The sequence below is a fragment of the Hippichthys cyanospilos genome, chromosome 2 (assembly GCF_059441005.1).
Source record: "Hippichthys cyanospilos isolate Australia breed blue-spotted pipefish chromosome 2, RoL_Hcya_1.0, whole genome shotgun sequence".
NCBI classification, from domain to species: Eukaryota; Metazoa; Chordata; class Actinopteri; order Syngnathiformes; family Syngnathidae; genus Hippichthys; species Hippichthys cyanospilos.
The window spans coordinates 20,874,063-20,895,523 of NC_142370.1; the positions used below are offsets into that span (position 1 = coordinate 20,874,063).

Below are 21,461 nucleotides of genomic sequence, written 5' to 3' on the forward strand. Positions count from 1 at the left end.
TCAAGCGAATTGATGCCTATCCCAGCTGACATCAGCCAGTCAATCACCAATTCTACAATTGAAACTGTACAAAATAAGTGACTGTTTCTACGGGACTGACTGCTCTCGAATTGGGAATTGTCTTTTTTTTTTTTTTTTGCTGGCACCACAGCTTCAGCTAATGAGCATATGATTCCTGCTGCAACCCACTTGGAATTTCCTTTCAATGGAACGCTGATTAGGAATGGTGTATGGCCTTGTCGAATTAGGCCAGATGGGTTCAGCAACAGGTTTAGAGTTTGGAACAAAGCACAGTAGCTACATAATATCCAGGCATGAGATGCCAGAGGTGACTCACTTCATCTAAATTATTTATTACATCAACATTTAAGTGGCTTATCACCTTAGGTGGTTTAAAAATGCATGCTTATTTCATTGGAAAGATCTGACAGCCATAGTAAAAATAAGCAAACCCTAATTACAATGAAACTGTGACATTTTGTAAACCTAAATAAGTAATGAATACAATAATTTATTGATCTTTAAATCCTTTTCAACTTGGCTGTTGCTCTACCTAAAGCACTTTATTTCCTAATTTTGAAATGAAGTGGCGGCCAATCAGACGACCCAAGCAGGTGGAAATCAAAATCTAACAAGAAACATCATTAAACAAGAAAGCAAGACAAAACAAAAGCAAAAAAAAAAAGCTTGAATGTCACTAAAACCAAATCAACAAAAACACAGATCATGACAAAGCCATTTACCACAACCATACATTAAGAGTACAGTCAAATCAATGAAATCCAGACCAGTTGCCAGTGTTGAACTTTTGTGGCTACCACTCAATAGCGCTACAATGTTACAATGTTGCAAAGTGAGTGCAGAGCATCCTAATCTTTGAACCACTACCATGGTAGAATATGAGAAGCAGGGATATGTCACTGACCTGAAAGCAAACCATTCTAGGAGGGCACTGGGTATGTCTGTATTATCCGTCTTCCCCATGATGTGCTCCTTCTCTGTCGTCGAACTTTGCTATCTTGCCAATTGATGACTTCCCTTTACCTTGTTGACCCCATGAACACTGTGTAGACTGATGAGCTATGAGCAGTCAAGCAGTCAATTGACATAACAGATATTGTGGTATGTCAGCCAACCTCAAGAGAGCTTCAAGTAACAACGCAATGGTGCTGGACCAGCCCACCCAGAACTGTTCCGTCGTTTTTGGAGGAGTGTCCAGGGTGTCACCAACAAGAGTCTTCGAAATCTTCTGACCTGATTTGATCTGGGCATCTAAGGGCCAATAATGAGCACCATGGCAACAGAGATCGTTGCGTTTCTTCTCAGTGTCTTCGGGTGGATCCTGGTGGCATCCACACTTCCTTCAGATTATTGGAAGGTTTCCTCAGTGGACGGGACGGTCATCACTACGGCTACCTTCTGGTCCAACTTATGGAAAACATGCGTGACTGACTCCACGGGCGTGTCCAACTGCAAGGACTTTCCCTCCATGCTGGCTCTGGATGGTGAGTTGAGTCCAAATTTTTCTGGAACCTTTTAAGGAGAAGATTTAGATCAGGAGAGTTTGAAAGTCATATTCCGCATGTGTTGACAAGAATATTATTAGGTGAAGCATGCCCGATAAAAACACCATTATCCTCCATCATCACTCATTAGTCCTGCCGCCCCTCTGTCCCTTTTATCAAGCTTACATCCAAGTATGTCGAGGCCTAATGATTACGGCCGTGTCCCTTGGTTTTTTTGGCGCCATACTTGCCCTGCTTGGAATGAAGTGCACCAAAGTCGGAGGCTCCGAAACAACCAAAACTCGCCTGGCAGTCTTTGCAGGTTGTCAGTACATCCTCAGTGGTAAGACCTACTCACCAATTGTTTAGAGCGCAATTTATCTCTGTCACTAGATTATGTGTTGATTTTGCCTCCACAGGCCTGTGCTGCATGACTGCCTGCTCCATCTACGCTCACAGGATCACCACCGACTTCTTCGACCCCCTCTTTGTTGCTCAGAAGTAGGTCCTCACAACAACTTGAGTGATGTGTTAAGTCCCATTGTAAATTTGAGCCGTCCATGGCAGGTTTGAACTGGGAGCAGCACTCTTCATTGGCTGGGCTGGAGCTGTGTTATGCATACTGGGTGGTTCGGTTTTCTGTCTCTCCCTATCAGCGGGCACAAGCGTCAGGCAAGTTGAATGGTGACAATAGGCATAATTCAGGAACCGTTCTGAGAACAAATTAAGACTCTTAAAACTGCTTGCACACTTTTTTTATGGACATTAGTGACTGTTGTCACTGATGGTTTGTTTTTTTTTGTGCTGATGTTTTATGTACATACCATTGGGAGCTGAGTTGGTTGAAAAAGGTATTAGGTATTTATTGGAAATACAGGTGGCCCTGAATGGAGCCAAACGCTGTCATAATGATGACAAGTGACAAAAAGAAACTTGAATGTTAAAAAAATGTTGAAACTGACAAAACCGACATGGAAAAAAAATGGAAACGAGGGAAAAATCTAAACCAAAGAATGGTGTGTGAATGAATACTATAAGCCAGCATTAGCACAAATTGTCTTCAGTTCGCTTTCTTCCTCCTGGGGTTTGCAGAGTCCATCAATTTTCAAGGAGCGCTGTCAGGCCTGAGTACACACAAGGTGAGGACAGCAAGACTACTAGAAGCCTCCAAAGAGAACTGCTAAAGCCATCCAGGCAGTTTGGAAGAAACATCTATGTGTGAACTGCTTGCCAACATGAGGTCATGCATATGGGTGAGCTTTGAATGAGAAATACAGTAACAAAGGACATTTGCAAATGCTTCTTTAAATATGGCAGATTAGAGGCACCCGGCACACAAGTCTGCATTCAATTCAAATCATCACTTTTAAAAAGCCGGTCTTAAGATCTTTGCTCAGATATTCTTGGAAAATCCCCATGTTTTGCATGAGATGGGTTGTCACAACTTTGGAAATAAAGAAACCGTTTATGTTCAAACCCTTTATATTTGTGGCATGAATGTACTGGCTACAGCTTCAACGAGAAATCTGTCAATTTTGAAAGGGGAGCTTCTGTTAATATTATTAAAGTGGAAAGATTCGTCACATGAGGGCCTCTTATGTGGTCTCCGTTTTTAATGATGTGACCTCCAAGGACCAGTGGGTCATTTTTGAAGGCATAGAGAATTTGCACACTTGACAGAAGGTTTCCCCACCAATAAGCCATCAATCTGCACCTCTGAATTAATCATCAGGAGGAAACTAAGGCAATGCCCTACACGTTCCACTGGATTCATAAACAAGTATCAGGTGTCCATGACATTACAAAGAGGTAGTATTGTGTTTTCAAACTCAGCATGCTATTTTACAATGAAATACAATTGACTTTGGCTGGAAAATTGTGGGAAAAAAATGTACATTTTGGACTTCCTTTAAGTAGTTTTAAGTATATTTTATTTTCATTTTTATTTTATTTGGATTTCAAATTTAAAGGATCCAATTACAATAAAAAAGTACAAAGTTCACTCGTTTCGATGAGGGTGTTCTCCCTAAGCCTGTAGGTGGATTGTCGAATCGCAATTTTAATGTATTCATCTCCAATATTTTTTTAAAAGTCTCTGCTTTACAAGTAGAGGAAGTGGCCCAAACATATACAGTACTACACCGCTTCAATTGTATTAAGGAACACCAGCCACCAGAGAGCAGCATTAATGCACAGCGAAACGTCATAGACGCGGGGAATATAATATCCAACAAGTAGACTATGTTTGAGGTGGATAAAGCCAACCTTTTCAATGAAATAACTGACTGCCCTTGCACTTATTTCAGGTCACTTAAGCTTCGCCGTGCTACTCTCAAGTCTATTACAGTCACACTGGCATTTTCATTGTTGTTGACAGAGTTTTAATTACTTCCCACATCACCTGCTCAGCTGCTCAGCATAAAGCCATTACAGGAGTGTCTTTTAATTATGGCAAAGCAGGCTCAATCAGGTTTCAGTCTCGTCTGGAACACGCTAACGTCATTGAGAAGGAAATGTGCACAGAGGTTGGTAAAATTAGCAGGAACGCAAATAATGAGCCATGGAAAATAAAGATATACTGTATGTGCAACCTACCTATGCCGCTGACTCGGCAGTCCAATTTGTGCAACAAGTCTTTGGTAATTGGAGATGTATGCTTAGATGTGCACTCTCAGCACCGGTACCAATTTGGCAACTGTAGTAATGGGAACTCATGCAACACTTCTCTCCCACCCGCATCTTGAAACTTGTAGAACAACAACAATATAGCACTGTTTTGTGTTTGCGACCCACTCGGTTTTTCTTTTCCTATTTGGATTTGGATGAAAGCTCAACATTCACTTTGTGCAGAAGGAAATTAGCCGTTTCAAAAAGGGCACAAAAAGAAAAACGTCAAGGACAGAGTGCAGCAAGCTTTGAAGGACCCTGCTCTTGGAGAAGCCCAGGGATGAAAATTCGAGTGGTTCAGATCTGGGGCTTTTTGATGACAGTACTGGGATGGATTTTCGTGGCTTGCACCATGGCCATGGAGGGCTGGAAGATCAGCTCTGTTGGGGGTATGGGAGGCTCCTCCATCTTGAAGGTGGCCTGGTACTGGTCCAGTCTATGGAGATCTTGCTTTACAGATTCCACAGCTGTTAGTAACTGTTACGACTTCCCCGTGCTCTGGTCTGTGGAAGGTGGGTACCACATTGCCTGAGAAATCTCAAACTTTCCCTGAACTTAAAGGCGAAGTTACAGGTTGTGTTTTCTTGTGTGATTCAAGGCCACGTTCAGATTGTGAGAGGTCTGCTGATGTCTGCTCTGTCCCTGGGCATGCTGGGCTTTGTGCTCAGTTTGTTGGGCATGGAGTGTACCTTCATAGGGGGAAAAGACCAGTCAAAATACAAGAAGATCTACACTGGTGGTTGGTGCCACATAATCAGTGGTATAGTCTCAATTTAATTCTATTAATGTGATTAGATTAATGAGTATGTAGAAGTCATAAAACACACTGACTACAAACCTAAGCAGAACTAAACAAATGTTGAGCTGATGCCTCTCTGACAGTGTCTGTCAAAAGTGAGTCATCATTTTCAATGGTGCATAATGGGCACTGAGTAACAAAGTATCCATAACACTCTATTGAGAAGTTACTTCTGGTGTCTGTGTGCAGGTTTGTTGTCCACAGGTGGATATGCTGTTTATGCGCAATATGTCTCAGTAGAATATTTCAACCCAAATTTTGATGGTCTTAGGTAAGTAAAGTATTCAATACCAAACAGAAGAAATACTGTACGCCAAAACGGGCTTTAAACTGATCCCATCCCGAATGGACTCAAGGTTTGACCTGGGCACCCCGCTTTTCCTCGGCTGGGTCGGGTCTGTCTTTCAAATGGCCGGTGGTACCTTCTATCTATGGTCGGTCTGCAAGCCACTATGTGGACAAGAACAGACGTGAGTCAACAATGAACACTATACCAAAGTAAACCAATGCAACACAATATGTGTACATCATATATGTAAAATGCATAAAACAGACTTAGATACACTCATAAATGCCACAAATAGTACTTTAAATAGATAAATTTTATATATATATATATATATATATATATATATATATATATATATATATATATATATATATATATATATATATATATATATATATATATATATATATATACTATATATATATATATATATATATATATATATATATATATATATATATCTATCTATCTATCTATATATATATATATATATATATATATATATATATATATATATATATATATATATATATATATATATATATATATATATATATATATATGAATGGAATAATATATAAAAACAGCTAGAGAGATGAATAATGGAAAGACAAATGGATATATGGCCAGAGATGAAAACATCAGAAAAAACACAAACAAAACAAAACTGTGCTTCTCTTTCCATGCAGGGTGATAATCCGACAGTTGCCAGATGTGGAAAAAGACCCCAAATTCAAGTTCACCACAGAGCTGTCTTCGGTCTCTGAAAGTACCTCCAAGAGTAAAGTCTCCTCTCTATCCGAGCTGTCATCAGATCGCTCCAACTTGTCCGTCATCTCCTCAGTATCAACATCTGGAAGCTCAGCTGAAATAGAGCAAAAGTCGAAGCGAACAAACACTTCCGCCACCTCAATGTCCGATTCGGAATCTGGCCTCTTGTCCAGATACAGTTCATCAACAGCATCAGGGTCACGTAGTGTGTCCTCATTGTCTGGCAGTTCAAGGAGCCATGCAGTGTCTTTCCAAAAGAACTACTACATTTGAGTGGCACAGATGTCCACGAATGACTAAAGAAGACCAAGTGTTGCTATTCTTCGAGCTGTAAAGAAGAGTAGGGGCAAAAGCTGTTTACTAATCATTTTTTATCTTTGATGGATTAAAGGTACCTTGCAGTGTTGCAATCAAGACCTGTTAAGCAAGCCTAAATTCAGTCCTAGTCAAGAGAAAAACTGAGGCAAGAAGGGATTAAGGCTTGTTTGATAATATTTGGAGAAGTTGGAATGTAAGAAAATTAAATAAAGGTTATACTGTATAAATTAGAAGGTGAAAATCTATAATGTTTCCAAGTTCTTTTTATTCTTCCCACCCACCCCAAAAAAAAAAATAAATGCATTTGTACTTCAGAAATATTCTCTTAACCAAAGTATAATACTACAACTATGTACAGGCATCTTTAGATCCAAAATTTGACAAGTAGGAATTTGTCATGATATGTGGCCTGGAACAAAAATGAACAGTCAGTCAGTGACATTGTTAACAGTTTCATGATGGATGGTATCAAGGTGTTTTGTGGTATGTTTCAGAATACCTGAATTCTGCTTGCATTCCAGAGTTCCACACTCATTTTACATGCTGTTGAGCTCATTCACTGGATCCCATTCAAACACATTCCTGTAGCATCCATGAAGCCCATGAGACATAATTGCAAGCATTTTCTATCTATATATTTTCTATCGATATTGCTAGTGCAGAGTTAGTAAGATAAAGCAAATTTAACATTGGATTACACATGGAGTTGTTTCAAATGTTTTCTCTTTATCTCTCATGTCGCTGAATAGTGTAACTAAAATGATTCACCTGAGTGAAATTTCAAAATTTGCAACCATGCACATGTGTTTTGCATGTCAGCTTCACAGTCAAAAGTATCCGTGTTCAACACATCTGGGTCCATTCTTTGAGCAGCTTGCAAGCGCTTGTATTTTCTTGAATGTAAACAAAAGTATAAAGTACACAAACAATAAAAAAATGTGTGTTTGGGTTATTATTTCTTTGGTGTATTAATGCTTCTTGCAATACATATGATAGCATTCAAAAGCTTTTTAATTCTTCTTAATGACAGATAGAAGGTAGAAGAGCAAGCCACAAAAGTTGTGGGATGAACAGCAGCAATGGGTATGTGGATTATACTCATGGAAAATTTGCCTAAAGCAAAACTTAATAGTTTTGTGTGTGTGGGAGGGATGGGGGGGGGGGGCAACCTGGCACCTCCCAACCTTCCAAACATGAGAGCTGCCTCCTTTATCTGGTTAATCCAGTTCGTCTCACAAGTCCCACATGCAGTCAAACAAAAGATGATGTAAGTTGCCTTCATTTGGGGACCTGAGCTGTGGGAAAGTGATAAATGCTGACTGAGCAAAACAGTCCAAAGAGATAAGGCACAAAACCAATTGCATTGAAAGCACTCGATGAGTGGTGCCGTAGGAAAGGTTGAAGTTGTGAGAGGGACTTTCATTTGTGTGTGTATGTTTTTTTTTTTTTTAAAGGTTATTAATTACTCACCATGAAGTACAGGACAATGGTAATGTACACAGAAATAGGCTGCTTTGTGTCCTGCCTTTGTGGCTGGATCCTGGTGTGCTCCACCCTTCCCACAGAGTATTGGACCTTCTCTGAGGTGGGCAGCATTGTGTTGACCACTTCCAACTACTATTCCAACCTGTGGAGGGACTGCATCTCAGACACCACGGGGGTGTCCGACTGCAAAGACTATCCCTCCATGTTGGCCCTGCCTGGTAAGATACGGACGGTACATTATGTGTCTGTTTAGAAATATTTGGCTTTGCTACTTATCCGGACTTGATCAAGATGAAGTGTAGTTTGAAAATTTTAGTCTACTTTTACATTGCAGGACAAATGTAACCTATAATGGTTGTCTTGAAGTCAAATCACGTTTCCTTGCAGCGTTCTTGCATGCGTGTCGAGCACTAGCAGTCTGCGCAGTCATCACTGGCTTCTTCGGTGGCGTTCTCACTCTTATAGGTATGAAGTGTACTAAAATAGGCGGATCGGAGGTTGCAAATGCAAGAGTGACCTTTGCAGGTGGAATCACCTATCTGGCCTCAGGTAAATTTGACGTGGGCAACTTCAAAAATACTACTGAGCTTTACAATTGGCATGGTGTATTTTGGAAGAATGGGATGTCTTTTTTCTAGGGTTCTGTGGTATGATTACTTACTCCTGGTGGGCCAACAGGGTCATCACGGAATTCCTCGACCCAAATTTCAGGGCACAAAAGTGAGTACGGTATGTCGGTCAAGGAAGGTGAATTCATTAGTGGAGGGGTGGCCAGGTGTATAATGTATTTATGCCAATATTCAGATTTGAGCTCGGAGCTGCGGTTTTCATTGGCTGGGGGGGATCCATCCTTCTGCTCTCTGGTGGGACTGTGCTGACTTACTTCTCTGGAAAGGAAGGTCTTCCGTCAGGGTAAAAAAAAAAAAAAAAAAAACAGAGCAAACAACCAACTTTCCAAATTTGAAATGACTTTTTTTTTTGTTGTTACAATATTTTCTCATTTCTGGTCTTTTATAGATCCTCCCATCCACCACAAAGACCAGCTACTTATGCCACCGCCCGCACCCGAAAGACGTATATGCTCCCACCAACCTCATCTAGGGTCACACTGGGGCCACCATTGTTTTATGAGGGTAGGAAGGGTCGACCGAGCAGAGCGGCAACAAAGACGACTGGTACCTTCAGTAGGGATGACTTTGTTTGAGCAAAAGCACACTCAAATTGAGGAAAGACCAGTAGTATTTGCCATTCTTCTCAACCTTTTTCCAAAAGGCCAGTTCAAATGACTGGCTGACTGTCACTAATGCAGTAAAATGGAACTTTTGACATCTATAGCCAGTGCTCCCTAAAAAAATGCCCCCTTTGTTTTGTTTTTTTCTTATTTATCACTCACAAAGATTCTTTTCACAAAATTAATGTTTAATATCACACAGAGACAACCCAAGGATATCTAAAATGCAATTTCTAAACGACCATTTGACCCAATGTGAAAAAAGAAATTGTGCCCCAAAACTCAATCGCTTTTGGATCATGCATCAGGGCAATGATCCAAAACACACCAGAAAGTCCACCTCAGAATGGATTAAAAAAAAAAAAAAAAGTGAAGGTTTTGATGTGGCCGTCAAAGTCCAGATTTAAGTCCAATTGAGATGCTTGAAAACCCTCTCATGTGGCAGAGTTGAAACAGTTCTGTAAAGAAGAGTGGTTCAAAATTCCTTCACAGCCGTGTGAAAGTCTCGAGATCAATTAGCAGAAAATTTATTTTAGTTATTGCTGCCAAAGGTGGGCAATTACTTTCAGATGTGCCTTTTATTCTGACATGGTGAATAGTAAATTAGACACTAAATTTTAGATACTCTCGGGTTGTCTCAGCACGATATAATTATTGGTTTGATTAGAGGAAATCGTTGCAAGTGATAAATATGGAGAAGGAAAAAACCCCACAGAAATCAAGAATGGGGCAAATACTTTTCCACAACACTGTAAACTGAATTTGAGAGCCATGCTTTGAAGATATTATTCTTACAAAGAAAATGTTTTATGTTTTTCTTATTCATTGTATGATTGCTTGTGTTTTATGCATTTGTTATATTTATGTTTATGTATTTGTTTTCTTTTAACCCATGGTTGGTTTTACAACTGCAAGTGTCTTGCATATATCGTGACAAATCTTTCCTAAATGATCTTTAACCGCAAACACAAGAAACTGTGAACTCTGTTTAAAATGTTCTCGACTGCGGTCTGGTCAGCTGTCGCTTCCAACAGCTTCAAAAAACAATTACCACTAAAATGCAGCATTGTGCTTGGTGCATGGAAAAACAAAAGCAAAGTCTTGTGATGGTTTTTGGAAGAGTTTTAGGTTTCTTAATAAAAATATAGTGTATACATGAATTCATCAATAAATTGCTGTATTGCTTGTAAAAATATTTCTCTATAGAAAAACACACAGAGGCTTAATTTAACGAAAAAATATAAACAAGTGATTTTACATGAAGTGCTAAACAAATTTATTACACCACCACCAAATACCCATCGTGAGCTTTTTTGCAGTTATCCTATTTTTTTTAATTTATAATAGTTTACCATGTATCAGTATGCAAAGGGTCTATAACTCAAACTATATCATTGTAATCGTTAATAATAATGCTAGAAAATTTCAAGAGTTAGTTATTTAGAAAGAAATTGACAAAAAAAATAGAAAAGCACATTATTTCTTCTTAAGAAGTCAGATTACATTTATGGCAGCTACTTATATTCCTGAACAGAAATACCGGTAGTTTCCCTGTATATTATTTTCACATTTTGTGAAATGCAGTCTAATAATTTTGTTCAGCACTAAATGTGGAACAAATAAGAAACTTCCAAAAAAAAAAAACAGGTTTGAAAACATGGGCAAAACACTTGGCACAGGGATGAGGTAATATTGAAAATGCTGAGCTACACTAAAACAGACTATTCTGTCGAGTTGGTTTTCCATCTCTGGACTTGAGGTTGTTGGTCTGGTGTGCCCAATAATGCGGGTGTGGTTTTTGACAACAAAAGGTGGCGTTGTCTATTGTTTGCTGCTCCTTCTGCAATCTACCAGAAGCTTTACTACAGTCTGATGTGCGGCAGAGTAGTTTGTCCTAATTGTTAAAGTCTTCTGAGTCACAGATGTCACTGAGATTACACAAACTGCTCTTCAAGGTGCTCCCTGTCCCAGCTTCGGTCAAACCTAACGAGCACAAGACAAGAACCCAACATAAAAAGGAAATATTTGACAGGGAAATTAGAACCCTTGAATTACACTCATAAACATTGTATTCACAAGTTTTTTTTTTTTGTTTGTTTAAATTTTGTATGGGCGACTTAAAAAATTGTGTTATATTTATATAAAACAGGAAAGGGGAACCTTGACGCACCGGCTTAATTTGTCCCATTACCATTGTGCATTCAATGGTCCTTGGAAAAAAAACAAAAAACAAAACTACACATAAGGTGAGACGAGATCTTGCAAATTTGTTTTTAAGGTATTTGTGGGCAAATTTAGTCATTCGGGCACCATTCCAATTCTAAAAAAACGTGGTGGGAGCCGGGGTGTCAGAAAGAATCCAACGCAAGCAACATCAGCCTTCAACCTTCTTGAGAGTGGGGCAGCTATACTAAGCACAATGTAATTGCTTCCAGAATACATATGTATTTCAACATAATATTATCATAGCTAGTGCCACGTTTAGGCGCAGAGGCGAGGCACTGACTGACCTGATCTAGGACCCTTTCCTAGGGAAGTGTTTTTTCCTGTGGAGGAATCCCACACGCTAGTGCTAACTGAGTCCTGGCTCCTCTGCCCCGTTTCAGAGTGGTGAAGCTGATTCAACTTTCCTTGTCGGTCCACAAAAGCAGAACTGCCATCTTCACTGCTCTCCTCCAGATCTGAGGACTGACGCCATATTCCAACATGAACTCAATCTAAATATGAAACTAATATGCAAAATCGCTTGTCACTGTTATTCTCACCAAAAATTCCTGAACCTCATCGTTGGTCTCTGGCAAAATGCTCACACCGCCAAATGGTTTCTTTGATGCTTTATTTGCCACCTGACTCTCAATTTTCCTTGCCAGGTCACTGACCTTATTTTCTAAAAAAGAGAAGACATAGCTACAAATGACATCAATGTAGTTGTTTGTTATAGTAGCAGCAGTAGTAAAAGGGGAAGTTTGTCCCAAGCCCCTAAAGAAATATTTTCGTTACATGTGTTAAAAATGTCAGCGTAAACCCGACAGCAGTACATTAGTAAAATGATCTGTGATCTTACCTTTACCAAAGTTGGTCTCATCTACGTTGCCATTCTGGTCTTTGAAACTTTGGAGCCGCCTCGAGTCAACCTCCTGCAACTCACTGACATCTGACGACTCATCCTCATTGTCTTCATCATCATTGACATTTTCTAACTTCATGATCGCCGCCTTGATCGCGCCACCATCCGGCTGGCTTTTGGAAGATGAGAGCCCAGCTAGAGCTGGCCTTGTCTGGATCAAATTGGATTTTCTTGCACCAATTTGAACTGCTTCCTCCTTATTTATTCTGGCCTGTGAAATTTTGCCCAATCGGTTTTGAGAAGGCTCAGTGTCCTCCATATCTGTATCCCCGTCTTCCGAATCCACAAAACAACTGAAAAGGGGTGTTCTGAAAGCAGAAGCAAAGTCTCCCTCAATTATAACACCCAAGCAACCATTTGTAACCTACAAACAACCATCCATGCATCCTGTAATTACAACACATTGCGATCAAGTTTGTTACTGCACATAAATGACTTGAATATTTCCATTCAGCTTTTTTTTGTTTTTTTTCTCATGTTTTTCAAGATTTGGACTTACTTAGGAGTGTGCTCTTTATGTCTAGCTTTGTGGCTGGGCGTTGACGTCTTTTGTTGAAAAGCCGTCTTGACTCTTGGTGCGGGTTGGGGAGTCTTGGCCTGCCGGGCTGCAGCTTCAGAGATACCCTGCGATGCTTTGGATGGTAGACTGCCTGATCGAGGACGTGTCTGCAACACTACACAGAAGAGGAACAAAGTTGATGCACGCCCTACAAGCATCCTAGCTTCAAACACTAACTTAAGATGTAAACTAGTCTGCGGCAGAGACAATCTTTCACAAGGTGACTAATAGAGTGACTGTCACAGCTTAGAAAGTTTACTAAGAGGTTTGTCCAATGATGTTATTATCATACCCAGAACAGAGTGCCTGGATTTGTCTGGAGACTGGAGATTGGAGTCCTTCTTCAAGCCCAGCTTCCGCTCCAGAGCGTTCGTTATGTCCACACGATGGCGCCAATAGTTAGGCAACCTCTTTGCAAGGCTCTGTTGCATTGTATCTAAATTGGTAAGAATGGATCTGAGGTCTTTTGTCTTCAGTTTTCTCTGATCCTGAGAAAAGTGGGACACAGAGTGAAAAGGGATGAAAATTGTGAGAGTGATGAAAAGTGAAAACTATTAATCGCTCTCAAAAATGTTATTTCATTAGGACAGCTGTGAAAATGTTGTGAGATTTTCCATGTAACCCTCCACCAACACACCTGATTCATATGATCGAGAGCATTTATCAGGCTTTTGCAAAGTTTGTTGGCAAAGCTTATGAATGGAACTAGGTGTGTTGAAGGTGTGCTTGTTGTCAATAACAGCACACACAAGGCTCAGGAGGATCGGACTTTGGCATCCATTTTACACCAACATCTTAACTTGGAATTGGAGTTTGTACATATTCGGTCTTGCACAACAACATTTGAAAAAAAAAACAAATGGATAAAATTTGGGCGTGGCATGACATGAGTGGTAGAGTGGTCATCTCCCACTCCCAGAAAGCGTGGGTTGGACCTCCCGACCATTGTGACCATGTCAATGTGTCCTTGAGCGAGACACTGAACCCCGGTTGCTCCTGATGCTGCATCATCGGTAGATACATGAATAGATAGTGAAAAGCCTATCATATAGGCTTTCCTGTCAGTGGGGTTGATGTGGATTTATACTGTAAAAATTTACAATATTATTGTGGGGATTATATTGTTGTAAAAATATGTCAATTACCTTCAGCGCAGTACAAAGATGTTGTTTTCACGCTTGCTTCTTAACATTTTCAGTGTCATTGAAGATGAGAGACAGCAAAAATCAATTTTAACAGGTCTGGTAGTGAATGAGTCAATGGTCAATGAATTTAGGTAGTTTGAACCATGGGTTGAAAAAAAAAATCCTTCTCTGGATCAGCCCAGGACACTACAAATAGGTTATTTTCTGCTATGCTAAGCGGGCAGTATCTTACCGGCTTCACGCCCAGGTTCTCCAGCTTCGTCATGACAACCTGCTCAAGATGTCGCTTGATTTCGGTCTTGTTGGGGATCCTTCTGACAGGCACTTTGAGTTTCTTCTTTAAAAGAGGTTCAGACTTTTTCTCCACTGGCCTCTTTTCGGGAAGGCTGGGCAAGTCTGTAAAAGATCAAATTGCCTGTTTATTTCCACTAGCCTTTTTATGGGGAGGCTGGTCAAGTCCGTAAATGGTTGAAATGCCTATTTATTAACACCTTTCAGCGTAAGTCGACTTGTATACCCAACTTCCATGTAGGAGACCAAATTGATATTAGGCTTTTGTCTATGGTCACAGAGCAGGATGTGCTCATTAGTTCAAAGGTGTGTAAAAAGACAGAAAAGTGTGCAGCTTTATTTTTATTTATTTTTTTTACAGTAAGTTTATCATGTTGGTTGTTGTTATTTTGGAACGGATTGGAAACAAAACTGGAAACTGTGTGATTAGCTGTTACACTCAGAGGAGCTTTCATTGACATAAATGAAGTACAGTATATGCAAAATAACAACACTGACCAAGAACCTGTTATTACACAAAGGCGACCAAGCGAGTCAAAACTACTGCCTCTGAGTGGTTTGAAGTTGGACTGAGCCACTATAGCCTTTTAAGGTACTGAGTGGGGAAAACAAGATATATAAATGGACATAACATAAAGTGGTCTCAGTCACAACCAAGCTGAGAAAATGGCCGCTCAACAGACTGATGCTGATGATGATTCATGCAAACAACATGCAGTCCACCAACTCTGTTCAAAGTTCCGGTTCTGTTTTACCTTCCTCCTCTTCTGACAGCTCTTGTATTGGATCCAGCTGAGGAACTGAGATGGGCGCCTCTAATAGAGGTTCATAGATAATTGGAAGTTAGGGAGATAAAACAGGGTTTGTAAGAGAAGTGGGACAGGAATGGAGCGGGTGTATTCCTTAAATAATCCATCACGCCACAAAGCCCATGCTCAGACACTCTGGGAGTTCATCTTTATTTCACAATTCACGTTCAGAACTCACCAATTACAACTTTCTTTGATTTAGGCTCTGGAGCTGGTGCGTTTACTAATGATGGAACACAGAGAATGAGACTGCATCAGGATCGTACTTTTCCTGGTGAAGAAATTGCCCAAAGGATCATCTTTACCTGGTACTTTGAAGACTTTGGTGGGTGGATTTGAAGATGTATTCTGTATCTGCGAGAAGAAAAGAATCAAAATATTGAGACTTATGATACATACGGCATGAACACACGATTTGTTTGTTTTGTCCATCCATCCATCCAATATCCGGAGCTGCTTATCCTCACTAGGGTTGCTGTCTTGCTGGTGCCTATCCCAGATGTGTATGGACAGTAGGCAGGGGAAACCCTGGACTGGTTGCCAGCCAATTGCAGGGCATAGAGACAGACAACCATTTATGCACCCAATCGCACCTAAGGATAATTTAGTGTCCAATACACCTGCCATGTGTTTTTGGAATATAGGAGGAATCCCGGATAGAACCCATGCAGGCTTGGGGAGAACGTGCAAACCCCACACAGGAAGGCAGGAGCGAGCTGGATTGAACTCGGCACTCTGAACTGTGAGGCGGGCATGCTCCCCACTCTTCTGCCAAACCGCCTTGTCATTTGCAACCTGACTTTAATCTATTACTACCCTGAGCAGCACCCACCAGCAAGCCTATTAAGTACGTGTGCAGAATCAAAAACATGATCATAAAGTGAATGTTCAATATTACTTGAAGGACCATCCTACTTGCTGGAAATGGCACACGAAGTGACAAAAAACTTTTTCTTGAGGGAATATTTTGAACACTCGACATCGTTTAGAATTGTGATGAAAAAACAAACTTGCACTGTTCTGATCAACTACATGCGAGACCATTAAAATAGTGCATAGGCCATCATCAAAGGGTAGATCGACTCTATGATTTTCTTTACAGCCATTCGTTCTAGGTATCCATCTCAGGGGGCTGCTGTGTTGCCACTTGGGGCGGACCGAAAATAATATCAAGTTGCTCAGGTAATAAACAATCAAGGCTCATCTGGTTTCTGAGTTTGGTAATGGGATAACTGCAAGATGAGCTGTGAATGGTCGTCACCTAATCCCTAGATCCACTGTGATGTGGTTATCACTCAACAGCAAGAGGCAAACTGGACGACCTCTGAATCAAAACAGGTGGATTTTGCTGCTTAATTCATATTCATATTCCACAAGCACCTCAAAATTACAAAGATGTTCCTCAAACTAAGTCATTGATTACCAAAAGTGCCCCCCCCCCCCCCAAAAAAAAAAATCACACCTTGTAGAACAATTTTGAATGAATGTGGCCGTATGAAAGAATGTGACCTTTGCAGCAACCTGTAATCAACATTAGTTTTTGACAATGTGCATCAAAATAAAGCGTTGTTAATTGCAAAGGCATAGCGAATGTATCGGATCTCAACGGTTTTGCGCACCTAAAGTTGTAGTTACTGTAAGCATATTTTCTGAATGGAACTTTTCCAGGAAAAGTCTCAGCTTCCTGTGGATAAAGCCCTCTATCTATTGTACAGTACCGTGTCATCATCATATCACTCAGCTCATGCAGCAAATAAAGGAAATCCTGAACAAGAGCTGCGCTTCCAGTTTGCTTCCGCCTTAGCGCACACTCACTGTGAATATTGATGAATGTGCAACTGTACTAACCTGCTCCCTTTGTTCTCGAATGGTTTGCTCCTTCTCTTGCAACTTCCTTTGCATCACTTGCTGCTGCCTTTTGCTCTGCTCCTGATGCTCCATTGTGGCCGCCTGCAATCTGCTCAACTCTTCCTGCAGCTAAAAAGGGAACGTTTTTCTCAGGAGTGGTTTAAACAGTTGGGAAATGAAATAATAAATTTTTTTTTTTTTAAAAAGTACAAATGATACTGTACATCGTTCTTTTCTGACTCGTGAAGACTTGTGATTTTCCGCAGCCTCGACTCCCATTTCTTGTCCTGCAAAAAATGTTTTTTAAATATTAGATTGGAATGAAAATCGAGTTTACTCTGGGAATAAAAAGAATCCAGCATAATTCATTGATTTCACCTGCTGCTTTAGTTGGTGTTCCAGATTCTGAATGGCTTGTATCTGCACCATCTCCACTGCTTTAAAATGATCCAGCTCTTTTAACAGATCTTTGTCCTTGGACAGCTGCTTTTCATCCTGCATTTGAAAATAAATAAATGAATAAATAAAATAAATAAATAAAGTGGACACATAATAAGAAGAACAATAAAATGTCTTTTCTGACCTCTGCTGATCTTGCTTGTATAATGTGCTGGTGTTGAATAAGCTCCTTCAGGTTTTTAATCTGTAGTTTGAGGCTTTCTATCTGTGATTTGTTCTCACTTTCTCGTATCTCTGAAAAGGCAGATAAAAAAAAATGGATGCAAAAAAAAAAAAATCACCATTTGTCAACTGAAATGCCATATTGCTATCTGACTCACGTAGCTCACTCTCTTCTATGTGTCGCTGAAGCTTTTGATTCTGTGGAGGAAAGTAAAAGTGGCAAGTTTTTTTTTTTTTTTTTCTTACATTACGTATCGCAACATTTTTTGGACTCTTACTTCAGCTGTTTTAGCTTCCAAAGTCTGTTGCTGTTGAACCATCTGCTCTTTTAAACTGTTCATCTCCAATTTCAGGGCTTGGATCTGAACGTTATCTTCATTGTTTGATTGTAATGCTGGTCATGAAAAAAACTGTGATCATAACACACAAATTCACTGCAGAAGATACTCTTATGATTTGTCTTACGTATATCATTCTCATCAGGGTGGCGCCGCTGCATGTGACTCTGGAGAAATGAAGCTGTGAGGAACTTCTTTTTACAATATGCGCACTAAAACAAAACAAAAGCAGGTGTGTTAATAAAACAAATTGCTATGTGAGAATGGAACATCAAAATCCCTTTTCCCTAAATCGGTCTGATAATTATTAGTTAATACAAATACAGCTTTGCTTATCAATCTCATAATTACATTTAATCTTTGTATTGAGCAGTTGTCATTAATATAACTGAATAAGTGATGACTTTCTTCATGTTTATCATCTTTGTTTAACAAGCATGGATTTTCCCATTGAGTGAGTCCATTTTTAATTATTTTTTTTTCCAGTATTCACACTGTTTGTGACATTTTGGGTTGGTGGTGTGCACTGAGTGAGTTACTCTATTAATAATTTAGCAGCGGCTGATAGTGAGCTGCTTGTGCATAGCTAGCAACCACCTGCTGTCATGACACACACTATCTGTTGCCTTGGCAACTGCTTGGCCTCACTTCGAGTGAGACCTGTATCAAAGACACCTGAGCAATTTCAAATGGACATAAATGCACTGTTGGAATATGAATGCACTCGGCTACAGATTGTATGCTATACCATGCGTACCAAATACTATACAAAGAAATGACAGGGGACAAATAAAGTATAGTCATTGGTTTTTAGCCAGCTATCCTGGTGCAATACCACTTGGGACTCCTTTGTAAGTGGATTAAAACCTCAACTGAACCCACCATCTGCTGGCCAGCTGTAAGGATACCCTTCTTTCTGTCTAAAAGCAAAGCTCCAATCCCAAACAATGCAATCAAATGAAGCTCTACAATAAAAACACAATCACAAAAAAAAATAAAGTCTCAATCTCTAGTGATTTCTATTATTTGGCCACTGAGGAGAATGACAGAATAGTTGTGAGTGGGGCTCAATACACACGAAAAATAAACTTCCAGGCATGGCTTTAAGAAGAATTGACTATGTCATCAGTACCTTTTGACTATTGGTGATTTGTGGGGCAAACAGGGTTTGCTGTTTGCGTATGATCTTTCTCCTGTTCTTGAGTTCGGCCGTCATCGTCATCATGCTCTCCTCCTGTTTCTTCAACTGAGCCAGTAGCTGCTCCTGCTGCATGTTGGCGCTCGCCAGCCTCTCCTCTGCTGCTTGCAAATTTAGCGTGAGACATTCCTGACAGTGAAGGAGCCATTCGACCGTGAGCTGGGCCAACTGGAGAATCTTGATAAGAGCTCGGTCCACAGGACTCTGACAGCGCTGACATCGCTCCCCATCCAAGCTGCAGAAAGTCACGGTGCTTATGTGCTCCTGTAGAACATCCACATCTAGCTGGCTAATCACCAGATCAATATCTACAGCATGGATTCGCCGCCAGTCCACGCTCTCCCGGCGCTGGCGGAACCTGAAGGGCAGAATGGTGGGTGGCGCACAGGACGGAGCCATGTCTAGGGCAGAATGGACCTTTACAGAGTGCTGGCTGAGAGGGGAATTCAAGAGGGACGGAATCCCCGCTGACGAATGATTCCCCTGAGTATCACTGTTGTAGGGGTAGTAGACACCGTCTTGAAATGGCTGAAACAGACAATAAACCACGCCATTTAATTCTGGCTGGAGATGAATACCTAAACAATTCCCATCACGTAATCGACAGCGGCATTTTGGAGGAAATACTAATCTACCTGCTCCGGTCGAGCTCTCCTTACCATCTCTCTATCAAACACGAAGGACTTCCACCGCGATCGCGAATCGAAGAGCCGTGCTTTCTCTGTGGTTCCGCCTTCTCGCAGACAAGACGACAAACGCTCAAGCCGCGTTGCCGTGGAAACAGGAACGTGCTTCCCTAGAGAGAGAAATGTTGTGAAAACACTGCAGGCAATCAACTCGATGTTTCCCCAGCACCAGCAGTGCTTAACTACGTCCTGTGGGAGAGAATCAAAGCTTCGCAAAGATATGAATTCGGATTCCTCCATTTCACGTTAGCAACAGCTATTTTACCAACAATCCGTGAGGACAGTTACTGAAAACGGGCGTCGCTTTTGGTCAATTTGTACTGATAATCCCACAAACAATGCATTGGATTCATATTTTTGGTCTCGTTTTAACTTTGAGGTGAACAATAGCACGCGTGTTGAAACTTGTCCCCGGAGCGCCAGTAGCCCTTGAGGTACTATGAAGCTCAACGCGTGTTGTTTTGTCCACCCCGCTATGAAAGTTCCGACGAGAGTTGTCTTCTAACGGAGATCCGTCTAGTTAGCTTGCACGAAAATCGAAGAACAAACAAATAATACAAACCTTAAAGAATATGGCATTCGCCCGCAGTTAGGCTTAGGTAAATATTTACCACTGAGACGTTTTAAAAGTAAAATAAACTTAGAAACGTAGCAGTCGCCGTTGACCCAAAGAATTTGGGGGTGATTCACGGACTAACATCCGGTACCTTCAAAGTAAATCAGATGTATTGTGTATTAAATCAATAAGTAAATGTGAACATTTTAATTTTACAGAAAGATCTGACACTTTGAACATCATGCAACTCGTAGGAAGCCTGGCTAGTAAAAGTAGAAATTCTGTAATGTATTAATTAAAATATCCGTCCATTCGTCCATCCGTCCACCCATCCATCCAACCAACCAACCAACCAACCAACATTTTTAAAAGGCCGCTTATCCTAAGAAGGGTCGCAGGCTTACTGATGCTTAGTCCAGCTGATAAGGAGACACCTTGAACTGGTTGCCAGCCAATTGCAGGCCACACAGAGACAAACAACCACTCACACACCCAATCACACACCTAAGGACAAATAATATTCTACAAACCTGTGCTTTGTCTATCTATCTATCTATCTATCTATCCATCTATCTATCTATCTATCTATCTATCTATCTATCTATCTATCTATCTATCTATCTATCTATCTATCTATCTATCTATCTATCTATCTATCTATCTCTCTCTCTCTCTCTCTCTCTCTCTCTCTCTCTCTATATATATATATATATATATATATATATATATATATATATATATATATATATATATATATATATATATATATATATATATATATATATATATATATATATATATATATATATATATATGTAGGTGGATAGTTCTTTGAAACGGGAGTTAAGTGTGATTTTTTTTTTTCATATTCCGCCCATGCTTCCGATGAAGACATACAATGTCATCTCCTACCGCGTTTTTTCATATTCCCAATTTGGGCCAAAACGTAAAATTGCTCTTTACACTTCCGGTACCTTCAAAGTAAAATGATGGAATGACGATTTCCCCCTTTTGAGTCTTTGAAACTAGTCCTGAGCTTGTATACCATTACCTTTGTTAATTCACCATTTGAAATAGAGACAACGTGTGAGATAGCGTCTCTTACAATTTTGTCACCCACGATTTTTTTCTTTTTTTTTTTTTTTTTTTGGGGGGGGGGATAACGGATAACGGAATAATTTCCTTACATCCCCGATATCTTCAAAGTAAAATAATACT

The 21,461-nt window shown here is 40.2% G+C and overlaps 4 protein-coding genes across 9 annotated transcripts; 3 read left to right on the forward strand and 1 right to left on the reverse strand.

The window, feature by feature from the left end:
• The first annotated feature begins 1,076 nt into the window (after positions 1 to 1,076).
• LOC148427813 (claudin-10-like) lies at positions 1,077 to 2,193 on the forward strand. Its single transcript, XM_088407668.1, has 4 exons — positions 1,077 to 1,505; positions 1,687 to 1,848; positions 1,925 to 2,006; positions 2,073 to 2,193. The coding sequence occupies exons 1-4, from the start codon at positions 1,286 to 1,288 to the stop codon at positions 2,191 to 2,193; spliced, it is 585 nt and encodes a 194-aa protein (XP_088263794.1). The 5' UTR covers positions 1,077 to 1,285.
• A 2,051-nt stretch (positions 2,194 to 4,244) lies between these two features.
• On the forward strand, positions 4,245 to 6,582 carry cldn10e (claudin 10e). Its single transcript, XM_088407994.1, has 5 exons — positions 4,245 to 4,684; positions 4,771 to 4,932; positions 5,161 to 5,242; positions 5,328 to 5,441; positions 5,950 to 6,582. Exons 1-5 carry the CDS (start codon positions 4,453 to 4,455, stop codon positions 6,302 to 6,304), a joined length of 945 nt encoding a protein of 314 aa, XP_088264120.1. The 5' UTR covers positions 4,245 to 4,452; the 3' UTR covers positions 6,305 to 6,582.
• A 1,114-nt stretch (positions 6,583 to 7,696) lies between these two features.
• On the forward strand, positions 7,697 to 10,225 carry cldn10d (claudin 10d). Of its 2 annotated transcripts, none has more exons than XM_088408178.1 (5): positions 7,697 to 8,052; positions 8,300 to 8,383; positions 8,473 to 8,554; positions 8,639 to 8,746; positions 8,852 to 10,225. In XM_088408178.1, the coding sequence occupies exons 1-5, from the start codon at positions 7,821 to 7,823 to the stop codon at positions 9,036 to 9,038; spliced, it is 693 nt and encodes a 230-aa protein (XP_088264304.1). In that variant the 5' UTR covers positions 7,697 to 7,820; the 3' UTR covers positions 9,039 to 10,225. The 2 variants fall into 2 exon arrangements, with proteins under 2 accessions (XP_088264304.1, XP_088264303.1); XM_088408177.1 differs by having other exon boundaries at positions 7,699 to 8,052; positions 8,222 to 8,383.
• dzip1 (DAZ interacting zinc finger protein 1) lies at positions 10,173 to 20,379 on the reverse strand. Of its 5 annotated transcripts, XM_088408175.1 has the most exons (20): positions 20,250 to 20,379; positions 19,637 to 19,797; positions 18,936 to 19,529; positions 17,931 to 18,015; positions 17,744 to 17,859; positions 17,624 to 17,663; positions 17,428 to 17,537; positions 17,223 to 17,339; positions 17,069 to 17,131; positions 16,845 to 16,973; positions 15,302 to 15,350; positions 15,175 to 15,219; positions 14,943 to 15,002; positions 14,129 to 14,292; positions 13,044 to 13,239; positions 12,692 to 12,866; positions 12,130 to 12,500; positions 11,831 to 11,952; positions 11,576 to 11,753; positions 10,173 to 11,048 (listed from the first exon to the last, which is right to left on the reverse strand). In XM_088408175.1, the coding sequence occupies exons 2-20, from the start codon at positions 19,661 to 19,663 to the stop codon at positions 10,960 to 10,962; spliced, it is 2,730 nt and encodes a 909-aa protein (XP_088264301.1). In that variant the 5' UTR covers positions 19,664 to 19,797; positions 20,250 to 20,379; the 3' UTR covers positions 10,173 to 10,959. The 5 variants fall into 5 exon arrangements, with proteins under 5 accessions (XP_088264301.1, XP_088264299.1, XP_088264298.1 ...); XM_088408173.1 differs by lacking the exon at positions 20,250 to 20,379 and having other exon boundaries at positions 19,661 to 20,045; XM_088408172.1 differs by lacking the exon at positions 20,250 to 20,379 and having other exon boundaries at positions 19,637 to 20,043.
• Positions 20,380 to 21,461: the final 1,082 nt, after the last annotated feature.

What these genes read in the sequence shown, in the direction of transcription:
- cldn10e (XM_088407994.1), top strand. Translation starts at nt 4,453, where the DNA reads ATGAAAATTCGAGTGGTTCAGATCTGGGGCTTTTTGATGACAGTACTG. An exon ending in TTGGTGCCACATAATCAGTG is followed by an intron (nt 4,933 to 5,160) that starts GTATAGTCTCAA and finishes GTCTGTGTGCAG; the next exon opens with GTTTGTTGTCCACAGGTGGA. An exon ending in CCAAATTTTGATGGTCTTAG is followed by an intron (nt 5,243 to 5,327) that starts GTAAGTAAAGTA and finishes AATGGACTCAAG; the next exon opens with GTTTGACCTGGGCACCCCGC.
- dzip1 (XM_088408172.1), bottom strand. Translation starts at nt 19,927, where the DNA reads ATGGAGGAATCCGAATTCATATCTTTGCGAAGCTTTGATTCTCTCCCA. An exon ending in CATAGAAGAGAGTGAGCTAC is followed by an intron (nt 17,538 to 17,623) that starts GTGAGTCAGATA and finishes CTGCCTTTTCAG; the next exon opens with AGATACGAGAAAGTGAGAAC. An exon ending in CATAAAGAGCACACTCCTAA is followed by an intron (nt 12,501 to 12,691) that starts GTAAGTCCAAAT and finishes TTCTGCTTTCAG; the next exon opens with AACACCCCTTTTCAGTTGTT.
- cldn10d (XM_088408177.1), top strand. Translation starts at nt 7,821, where the DNA reads ATGAAGTACAGGACAATGGTAATGTACACAGAAATAGGCTGCTTTGTG. An exon ending in CTCCATGTTGGCCCTGCCTG is followed by an intron (nt 8,053 to 8,221) that starts GTAAGATACGGA and finishes GTTTCCTTGCAG; the next exon opens with CGTTCTTGCATGCGTGTCGA. An exon ending in CCAAATTTCAGGGCACAAAA is followed by an intron (nt 8,555 to 8,638) that starts GTGAGTACGGTA and finishes GCCAATATTCAG; the next exon opens with ATTTGAGCTCGGAGCTGCGG.
- LOC148427813 (XM_088407668.1), top strand. Translation starts at nt 1,286, where the DNA reads ATGAGCACCATGGCAACAGAGATCGTTGCGTTTCTTCTCAGTGTCTTC. An exon ending in CTCCATGCTGGCTCTGGATG is followed by an intron (nt 1,506 to 1,686) that starts GTGAGTTGAGTC and finishes CCTTTTATCAAG; the next exon opens with CTTACATCCAAGTATGTCGA. An exon ending in CCCCTCTTTGTTGCTCAGAA is followed by an intron (nt 2,007 to 2,072) that starts GTAGGTCCTCAC and finishes CGTCCATGGCAG; the next exon opens with GTTTGAACTGGGAGCAGCAC.